This window comes from Pseudorasbora parva, chromosome 1 (genome assembly GCF_024679245.1).
Source record: "Pseudorasbora parva isolate DD20220531a chromosome 1, ASM2467924v1, whole genome shotgun sequence".
Lineage (NCBI taxonomy): Eukaryota > Metazoa > Chordata > Actinopteri > Cypriniformes > Gobionidae > Pseudorasbora > Pseudorasbora parva.
This window is the reverse complement of record NC_090172.1, coordinates 63,551,670-63,563,691: the sequence shown is the minus strand read 5'-3', so window position 1 is coordinate 63,563,691 and position 12,022 is coordinate 63,551,670. Positions and strand designations below refer to the sequence as shown.

General features: G+C 38.5%; 1 protein-coding gene across 1 annotated transcript in view; it reads right to left on the bottom strand.

Moving 5' to 3' along the window:
* Positions 1 to 12,022, bottom strand: part of LOC137082143 (Fc receptor-like protein 5) — a 47,473-nt gene that overhangs the window by 26,667 nt on the left and 8,784 nt on the right. The window contains exon 2 of the mRNA XM_067447696.1: positions 1,010 to 1,045. Coding sequence (XP_067303797.1) covers positions 1,010 to 1,045 — 36 coding nt within the window. The remainder of the gene's footprint in view (positions 1 to 1,009; positions 1,046 to 12,022) is intronic.

Here is a 12,022-nt window from a genome sequence, read left to right as displayed (position 1 = left end):
TAGCAATGGGATTAATTTCTAATTTACGAATATATTTTTAAGTTTCAGGATTTTTTTAAAACAAACTTTTTTTTAAAGATGATTCTGAGCTATGTTATAAAATATATAACTGAATGCTTTGACATACCATCTTACTTTATGCAATATGTGGGTAAAATGGACTTGGATTTCCCCATTCAATACAATGTATCGATACACTGCATCTAATTTGCATATTATTGTGTTCTGTAATGAAACATGTAATGAAAAAAGAAGTGTAATAATAGGAGTAATAACTGGCAAAATTTTCATAATAATATGTAATATTTCATAGGAATATCGATTTTTTTTCCCCCCTATTCACTTGTTGTGTCTCCAAAATGCCTGATAAACATGATTTAAGTCCTGGTGTCCTCTACAGTCGACATTTATGAAATCAATGCCCTGTTTGGTAACAAAAAGTCCTCCGCACGTCCAAACCGTTTTGAACAGAGTAATAATCAGAGCGACGGACATATCTCTCCACTGAACACTCGCTGGCCCTGCGTGAAAGTATCAAAAACATTTTTTTTTTTAGCGATTGTCCAAAAGCCTATGAGAAATCCTATTGGGTATTTATTGAGGTAACCCGTGTGATGTGAACTGCCGGCTGGCCTTTAATGTGACGTCATACACACTCTATGGGGAACTTACTAACTTCCTGCTGTCTGTTCTCAAGCTCTTTTCTCTGGAAGCATTGGTGCACAAGATCTTAATGACACTGGGCAGAAATCATTTCTGTTTCATACAGTAGATTATAATCTCTTGAAAATTAAGATCTTTTGAAACGTTTGATTGAATAAAAAGCAAATTCCTGTAATGTTTTGCAGCAGAAGGAAATACAGTCAGATGATTCTGTGAAATATGCAAAACATGGACATAAAACATCAGCAAAGAGACAAATATGGGATCCTGATGTATCCATGAAGACAAATAAACTACTATAACAAAATTCATATTGGTTAAAAAATACTGCAGTGATGTACAGTACCTTGAGTGAGTCCAGACTGAACGAGGGCCATCAGCACTGAAAGCAGAAGAAACACAGATATGAATCATTTCCATTCATTCAACACAATGTCAATCACACACTGAAACATGTCATGATTCACTGATTCACTGATGGATTCACTGATTCACTGATGGATTCACTGATTCACTGATGGATTCACTTATGGATTCACTGATTCACTGATGGATTCTCTGGTGGATTCACTGATGGATTCAATGATGGATTCACTGATGGATTCACTGATTCACTGATGGATTCACTGATTCACTGATGGATTCTCTGATGGATTCACTGATTCACTGATGGATTCAATGATGGATTCACTGATGGATTCTCTGATGGATTCACTGATTCACTGATGGATTCAATGATGGATTCACTGATTCACTGATGTTTTCACTGATGGATTCACTGATTCACTGATGGATTCACTGATGGATTCACTGATGGATTCACTGATGGATTCTCGATTCACTGATGTATTCACTGATGGATTCACTGATTCACTGATGGATTCACTGATGGATTCACTGATTCACTGATAGATTCTCTGATGGATTTACTGATTCTCTGATGGATTTACTGATTCTCTGATGGATTCTCTGATGGATTCTCCAATGGATTCACTGATTCACTGATGGATTCACTGATGGATTCACTGATTCACTGATTCTCTGATGGATTTACTGATTCTCTGATGGATTCTTTGATGGATTCACTGATGGATTCACTGATTCACTGATTCTCTGATGGATTTACTGATTCTCTGATGGATTCTCTGATGGATTCACTGATGGATTCTCTGATGGTTTCACTGATGGATTCTCTGATGGATTCTCCAATGGATTCTCCAATGGATTCACAGATGGATTCACTGATTGATTCTCTGATGGATTCACTGATGTATTCACTGATTCACTGATGAATTCTCTGATGGATTCTTTGATGGATTCACTGATGGATTCAATGATTCACTGATTCTCTGATGGATTTACTGATTCTCTGATGGATTCTCTGATGGATTCTCTGATGGATTCTCCAATGGATTCACTGATGGATTCACTGATGGATTCTCTGATGGATTCTCTGATGGATTCTCTGATGGATTCTCCAATGGATTCACTGATGGATTCACTGATTAATTATCTGATGGATTCTCCAATGGATTCACTGATGGATTCACTGATTCACTGATGGATTCTCTGATGGATTCACTGATTCACTGATGGATTCAATGATGGATTCACTGATGGATTCTCTGATGGATTCACTGATTCACTGATGGATTCAATGATGGATTCACTGATTCACTGATGTTTTCACTGATGGATTCACTGATTCACTGATGGATTCACTGATGGATTCACTGATGGATTCACTGATGGATTCTCGATTCACTGATGTATTCACTGATGGATTCACTGATTCACTGATGGATTCACTGATGGATTCACTGATTCACTGATAGATTCTCTGATGGATTTACTGATTCTCTGATGGATTTACTGATTCTCTGATGGATTCTCTGATGGATTCTCCAATGGATTCACTGATTCACTGATGGATTCACTGATGGATTCACTGATTCACTGATTCTCTGATGGATTTACTGATTCTCTGATGGATTCTTTGATGGATTCACTGATGGATTCACTGATTCACTGATTTTCTGATGGATTTACTGATTCTCTGATGGATTCTCTGATGGATTCACTGATGGATTCTCTGATGGTTTCACTGATGGATTCTCTGATGGATTCTCCAATGGATTCACAGATGGATTCACTGATTGATTCTCTGATGGATTCACTGATGTATTCACTGATTCACTGATGAATTCTCTGATGGATTCTTTGATGGATTCACTGATGGATTCACTGATTCACTGATTCTCTGATGGATTTACTGATTCTCTGATGGATTCTCTGATGGATTCTCCAATGGATTCACTGATGGATTCACTGATGGATTCTCTGATGGATTCTCTGATGGATTCTCCAATGGATTCACTGATGGATTCACTGATTAATTATCTGATGGATTCTCCAATGGATTCACTGATGGATTCACTGATTCACTGATGGATTCACTGATTCACTGATGGATTCACTGATTCTCTGATGGATTCACTGATGGATTCACTGATTCACTGATGGATTCTCTGATTCACTGATGGATTCACTGATGGATTCACTGATTCTTTGATGGTTTCTTTGATTGATTCTCTGATTCTCTGATGGATTATCTGATGGATTCACTGATTCTCTGATGGATTCACTGATGGATTCACTGATTCACTGATGGATTCACTGATTCTCTGATGGATTATCTGATGGATTCACTGATGGATTCTCTGATGGATTCTCTGATGGATTCACTGATGGATTCACTGATGGATTCTCTGATGGATTTTCTGATGGATTCTCTGATGGATTCTCTGATGGATTCTCCAATGGATTCACTGATGGATTCACTGATGGATTCTCTGATGGATTCACTGAAGGATTCTCTGATGGATTCACTGATGGATTCACTGGTGGATTCTCTGATGGATTCTCTGATTCACTGATGGATTCACTGATTCACTGATGGATTCACTGATTCTCTGATGGATTCACTGATGGATTCACTGATTCACTGATGGATTCTCTGATTCACTGATGGATTCACTGATGGATTCACTGATTCTTTGATGGTTTCTTTGATTGATTCTCTGATTCTCTGATGGATTATCTGATGGATTCACTGATTCTCTGATGGATTCTCTGATGAATTCACTGATGGATTCACTGATTCACTGATGGATTCACTGATTCTCTGATGGATTATCTGATGGATTCACTGATGGATTCTCTGATGGATTCTCTGATGGATTCACTGATGGATTCACTGATGGATTCTCTGATGGATTTTCTGATGGATTCTCTGATGGATTCTCTGATGGATTCTCCAATGGATTCACTGATGGATTCTCTGATGGATTCACTGAAGGATTCTCTGATGGATTCACTGATGGATTCACTGGTGGATTCTCTGATGGATTCTCTGATTGATTCTCTGATGGATTCACTGATTCACAGATGGATTCACTGATTCTCTGATGTATTCACTGATGTATTCTCGATTCACTGATGTATTCTCGATTCACTGATGGATTCACTGATTCTCTGATGGATTCACTGATGGATTCTCTGATTCTTTGATGGTTTCTTTGATGGATTCTCTGATTCTCTGATGGATTATCTGATGGATTCACTGATTCTCTGATGGATTCTCTGATGGATTTACTGATTCTCTGATGGATTCTCTGATGGATTTACTGATTCTCTGATGGATTATCTGATGGATTCTCCAATGGATTCTCTGATGGATTCACTGATTGATTCTCTGATGTATTCACTGATTCACTGATGGATTCTCTGATGGATTCACTGATGGATTCACTGATGGATTAACTGAGGGATTCTCTGATGGATTCACTGATGGATTCTCTGATGGATTCTCCAATGGATTCACTGATTAATTCTCTGATGTATTCACTGATTCACTGATGGATTCACTGATTCTTTGATGGTTTCTTTGATGGATTCTCTGATTCTCTGATGGATTATCTGATGGATTCACTGATTTTCTGATGGATTCTCTGATGGATTCACTGATTCATTGATGGATTCACTGATTCTTTGATGGTTTCTTTGATGGATTCTCTGATTCTCTGATGGATTATCTGATGGATTCACTGATTCTCTGATGGATTCACTGATGGATTCACTGATGGATTCTCTGATGGATTTTCTTATGGATTCTCTGATGGATTCTCTGATGGATTCTCCAATGGATTCACTGATGGATTCACTGATGGATTCTCTGATGGATTCACTGATGGATTCTCTGATGGATTCTCTGATGGATTCACTGATGAATTCACTGGTGGATTCTCTGATGGATTCTCTGATGGATTCTCCAATGGATTCACTGATGGATTCACTGATTGATTCTCTGATGGATTCACTGATTCACTGATGGATTCACTGATGGATTCTCCAATGGATTCACTGATGGATTCACTGATTGATTCTCTGATGGATTCACTGATGGATTTCACTGATGGATTCTCTGATGGATTCACTGATGGATTCACTGATGGATTTTCTGATGGATTCACTGATTGATTCTCTGATGGATTCACTGATGGATTTCACTGATGGATTCTCTGATGGATTCACTGATGGATTCACTGATGGATTTTCTGATGGATTCACTGATGGATTCACTGATTCTCTGATGGATTCACTGATTCACTGATGGATTCACTGATTCTCTGATGTATTCTCGATTCACTGATGGATTCACTGATTCTCTGATGTATTCACTGATGTATTCTCGATTCACTGATGTATTCTCGATTCACTGATTCACTGATGGATTCACTGATGGATTCACTGATTCTCTGATGGATTCACTGATTCTCTGATGGATTCACTGATGGATTCTCTGATTCTTTGATGGTTTCTTTGATGGATTCTCTGATTCTCTGATGGATTATCTGATGGATTCACTGATTCTCTGATGGATTCTCTGATGGATTTACTGATTCTCTGATGGATTATCTGATGGATTCTCCAATGGATTCTCTGATGGATTCACTGATTGATTCTCTGATGTATTCACTGCTTCACTGATGGATTCTCTGATGGATTCACTGATGGATTCACTGATGGATTAACTGAGGGATTCTCTGATGGATTCACTGATGGATTCTCTGATGAATTCTCCAATGGATTCACTGATTAATTCTTTGATGTATTCACTGATTCACTGATGGATTCACTGATTCACTGGTGGATTCTCTGATGGATTCACTGATTCACTGATGGATCTCTGATGGATTCACTGATGGATTCTCTGATGGATTCACTGATGGATTCACTGATTCTCTGATGGATTATCTGATGGATTCACTGATTCTCTTATGGATTCTCTGATGGATTTACTGATTCTCTGATGGATTCTCTGATTCTCTTATGGATTCTCTGATGGATTCTCTGATGGATTTACGGATTCTCCAGTGGATTCACTGATTCACTGATGGATTCACTGATGGATTCACTGATGGATTCTCTGATGGATTCACTGATGGATTCACTGATGGATTCTCTGATGGATTCTCTGATGGATTCACTGATTCACTGGTGGATTCACTGATGGATTCACTGATGGATTCACTGATTCACTGATGGATTCTCTGATGGATTCACTGATGGATTCTCTGATGGATTCACTGATGGATTCACTGATTCTCTGATGGATTATCTGATGGATTCACTGATTCTCTGATGGATTCTCTGATGGATTCACTGATTCTCTGATGGATTTACTGATTCTCTGATGGATTCTCCAATGGATTCACTGATTCACTGATGGATTCACTGATTGATTCTCCAATGGATTCACTGATTCACTGATGGATTCACTGATTGATTCTCCAATGGATTCACTGGTTCACTGATGGATTCACTGATGGATTCTGTGATGGATTCACTGATTCACTGGTGGATTCACTGATGGATTCTCTGGTGGATTCACTGATTCACTGATGGATTCACTGATGTATTCACTGTTGGATTCTCTGATGGATTCACTGGTGGATTCACTGATGTATTCACTGATGGATTCTCTGATGGATTCACTGATGGATTCTCTGATGGATTTACTGATGGATTCTCTGATGGATTCACTGATGGATTCTCTGATGGATTCACTGATGGATTCACTGATGGATTCTCTGATGGATTTACTGATGGATTCACTGATGGATTCTCTGATGGATTCTCTGATGGATTCACTGATGGATTCTCTGATGGATTCACTGATGGATTCACTAATGGATTCTCTGATGGATTCACTGATGGATTCTCTGATGGATTCACTGATGGATTCTCTGATGGATTCACTGATGGATTGACTGATGGATTCACTGATGGATTGACTGATTCACTGATGGATTCACTGATGGATTCTCTGATGGATTCACTGATTCACTGATGGATTCACTGATGGATTCACTGATGGATTGGCTGATGGATTCTCTGATGGATTCACTGATTCACTGATGGATTCACTGATGGATTCTCTGATGGATTCACTGATTCACTGATGGATTATCTGATGGATTCACTGATTCACTGATGGATTATCTGATGGATTGACTGATTCACGGATGGATTCACTGATGGATTCTCTGATGGATTGACTGATTCACTGATGGATTTTCTGATGGATTCACCGATTCACTGATGGATTCACCGATTCACTGATGGATTCACTGATTCACTGATGGATTCACTGATTCACTGATGGATTTACTGATGGATTCACTGATGGATTCACTGATTCACTGATGGATTCACTGATGGATTCACTGATACTCAACGAAAGCAACATAGTTTGAACCCCTTACATGAAAGCCACTATTAAATTAGTATAAATAATATTAAATTGTGCACATTTCACACTTTAAAAGAATTACCAAATAGTTCTCAAAGAGTTACTTAGACTTTCACTTTAGAATAGAGGGTCAAATTTCCTTTATTAGTACTGTATTAATGGTAGATAGGCTTAATTATTTAACTATTAACTATTTGGTAATTCTTCAATAATTATGAATGGGTTTGTTTTCACTTTAGAATACTGTTCCAGGTTCTAAGTAACTCCTTGAGAACTATTTGGTAATTCTTTTTTAATGACTCATAGGTTCCCTGTATTCTCATTTCCCCCTCAGTCATTCCCTTAAATACAGAAATCATTTGGTATCACATAAACATAAAATGCCTGAGCCATGTTGGCAAGGCACTTAGATTGGGGATGGGGTTCCGTCCTGAACTTCTGGTTGCAGACAATACTTACATAAAAAAAAAAAAGAAATCATCAACATCCTCATTAATGTAGTATTAATATTGTACCGCGAGAGCACATCAAGTTTACAAGCAATGAATCTCTGCTTACAAGCGGAATCTCAATCCATTCTCTCGCACAAAACTGGACTCACAGAAATTGCGTGTGCGCTCACATTTTGTGCACTCTGCATGTGCACTCATGAATCTGTGTACTCTTTCACTAGAATTGTTTTCTCTGATTTAATGCTGCAAGAACTGCAACATTATAGCGTGGGGACACACACACAGACAGAAACATTAATCGGCACATTTGCGAGTGAATGTAAATGAATATAGTACACATAACAGTAGTACATTTATCTAACAACATTAGTACTAAAGAAGAAGAAAGGGCCTCGATCTGATACTGTGCATCACTGTTAATTAGTAGTTACTTAATGGTAGTTCTTAAGGAGGCATAACTGAATTGAATAGTTACTGATTAACTAATTGATACTTAACACAATTAAAAAATGCTATTACATATTGATTAGTTAACACTCATTCCTTAGTAGTTAATATTAGTGACTTGAGTGTTAATGAAGAATTATTCATTAGTACTGCAGTAACTCTTTATTAGTTATGCATTAAGTAAGAAACAGTATTCTAAAGTGTTACCAAAAATGTTAATGTCAACCCTTTTCTTTCTCTATTAATGTTTGCTGCTGCATCCTTTGCGTCTGACTGCTCTCACTTTTCCAACTACGGGCTATGCCACGGATCAAACAGAAAATACGCAATGCGTTAATAATTTATTTAGTGCCGTTAAAATGAATTTGCGTTATTGCGTTATTAACGTGTTAACTTTGACAGCCCTAATATATATATATTATACAGGTCCTTCTCAAAAAATTAGCATATTGTGATAAAGTTCACTATTTTCCAAAATGTAATGATAAAAAATAAACGTTCATATATATTTTAGATTAATTTCGCACCAACTGAAATAGTTCAGGTCTTTTATTGTTTTAATACTGATGATTTTGGCATACAGCTCATGAAAACCCCAAATTCCTATCTCAAAAAATTAGCATATCATGTAAAGGTTCTCTAAACGAGCTATTAACCTAATCATCTGAATCAACTAATTAACTCTAAACACCTGCAAAAGATTCCTGAGGCTTTTAAAAACTCCCAGCCTGGTTCATTACTCAAAACCGCAATCATGGGTAAGACTGCCGACCTGACTGCTGTCCAGAAGGCCATCATTGACACCCTCAAGCGAGAGGGGAAGACACAGAAAGACATTTCTGAACGAATAGGCTGTTCCCAGAGCGCTGTATCAAGGCACCTCAGTGGGAAGTCTGTGGGAAGGAAAAAGTGTGGCAAAAAACGCTGCACAACGAGAAGAGGTGAGCGGACCCTTCTGCAAAAGGATTCCAGACTAAGTATTGAGTGCATAACTGAACATAATTATTTCATGGTTAACTTTTTTTGTATAAAAACACTTTTCTTTTATTGGTCGGATGAAATATTCTACATTTTTGAGAAATTTGGTTTTTTATGAGCTGTATGCCAAAATCATCAGTATTAAAACAATAAAAGACCTGAAATATTTCAGTTGGTGTGCAATGAATCTAAAATATATGAAAGTTTAATTTTTATCATTACATTATGGAAAATAGTGAACTTTATCACAATATGCTAATTTTTTGAGAAGGACCTGTATATATCACTGTTCACTGGTCACTGCTCTTTTCACACTGCATGACTATCTGGGCTATCATTCAGTCACTGCTGTGTTCACACTGACCGATGGTTTGACGACAGAGGAGTTCACACTGCATGACTGAACAAGAGGAAGAATCGCCGACAACTCTCGCTCTCCGGTGCGCAAACTATGTTTCCCAACTACACGTGCGATGTGACAAGTAAACAACGCGAGATCACACGTGCGTCAGACTGGAGTTTTCGCGCGTGACTTGGAATTGTTATTAAAAATGATAAACTTCACAAAGTTTGCTTCAAATTGTCTGTGCGCTGATTTGTGGAGAAAAAGAAAAAAAGATTATGGTGGAAGAAATTGTTGGAGAGACAGAGGGAGCCAGGATTGTGTTCTGCAAAGACAGTTTGAGGTAAATAAACAATTTTGTAATGTGCTGCTGCTGTGGCTGGATGTGCACATGTTTGGCCTTTGTTTCTGTTTGATAGAATTGTAAATATATCTATTAAAATACTGATATTCTGCTCTATAACTCCTCCCTGAACGTCCTGCTGCCCTGTATCTCACTCTTTCATTGGCTGTCGGTCATCGCCGATGTAATTTTCAGTCAGAACGCTGTTCACACAGCAGGAGTTTCAATCGCCAACAGGTCCAGATATTTAGCATGCCAAATATCTCACCGGCGTCGGCGACTCGTCGGCGAATCTCTCTGATCGCGCCTTGATTCTTCACACTGCGGGATTGTCACTCGCGTGCACGAGCACCGATTTGCCTGTGATCTCGGGCATTTGTCGGCGATTTCAAAAAACCTGTCGGCGACTCAAAATCGGGGCAAAAATCGGGCAGTGTGAACTAGGCTTAATGTTTCACAGATAGTACAGCTGAAATAACCCAAACCCAGTTCAGTGACAGTGAACCAGAAAGAGAAGCAGCTGCGAGTGAGCTCATGCTTTTGATGGTCTAAGATCATTTTCACACCTATTGCTCTTAGGCCGAAATAGTTCATATGTCACGTGACCTGTGGTGAGAAGTAGAGTTTCTTGTTTGCATGACGTGGACTAAATAAATCCTGACATTTAGTACAATCTATATATTTTATTTAAAATACATGCATTTGTTAAGAGAGGTTGAAGATTGTTGAAGAGTGTGCATGTGTGGACGTGCTCTAATACGTAAGAACTAATTGATGATTGAATCTGGAAATAAAGCTAAATAACTGAAAAAAATTAGAATTAATCCTGAGATGTCCATTATTTATAGCAAAAAAAAAAAAAAATCTAGATTTAATTAAATCTCAAAATAATTCATTAAAATATGTTTTTACTCCACCCCTAACCAACATGAAACAACAGATTTGTGACAATACTGTTTCGGGAAACAGTCGTGGCTAGTTGATTTCTTCAACGATTCATTGTAATATAGTAGTTCAGCAGTGAGTTTGGTCATTGTTCAGGAAATGCACCCCTGGTTGGTTGTAGCTCTATCCTACTGCGTGCAGAGGGACTTTGAAAGACAACCGTTCCTCCCGCCCCCCTGCCAACAGTGTGTTCCCAGACCCAAATTCAGCTTGATGTGGGTCTGGCTTAGTTCTGAGCTTCACAGATTGTAAGGGTGGATCGCCTGCAGTGGTTCTGACTGCAGGGTTGCCAAATGACAAAAGAAACGTTATCAGCGTGATGGTAGAAAACTGTACATTTCTTGTCTATAACCACCCACTGCAACTTATACCAACGACGGAAATAAGCGCAGTTACAATAGCAAAATATGTGGGAGAGCGCTGCTTTAATGTGACTATATTGTATTGCAATAGGTAACACTTCAAAGTCAATACATAATCATCACGTCATCAAAGGGGCTTGGGTTATATTTGTTTGAATCCTAAATTGAGAGCTTGTTTTTATATGCATCACCTTCACAATTTCTCTCAAAAATGATGATCATGTTGGGTAAGTGTATTATTCAATTCTAAGACACCGGCTAAGATAGTTTATTCCAGCGCGTGTGCAGACAGAGTTCCCAAGTTTTTACAACAAAACCCGCCAACTACTAGCCCTAAACAATGGCTTCTGGGGGGATTTCTCCAGAAAAAAAATGGCGTTTGGGGGGTAAAATGTGTTATTTTGGCAAGGTTGCTGCTAAAATTCCCACTCATGGGTCTATATCAGAGTGCGGATCGGGCCGCATTTTTCTGTCCGAGCCCGACCCGAGCCCGACAGGCATTAAAATATTAATGTCCGAGCCCGACCCGAGCCCGACAGTTAAAATCTATTTTTTTTCCTCATATAATACTAATGACACGTACGTTTGTTTGTGTGGAAAACCCGCTTTTATTAAGCAGCTGTAGGAAGGCATTCTGAAATGTTTACAGACGAGCGCATCAGCACGCACATGTGG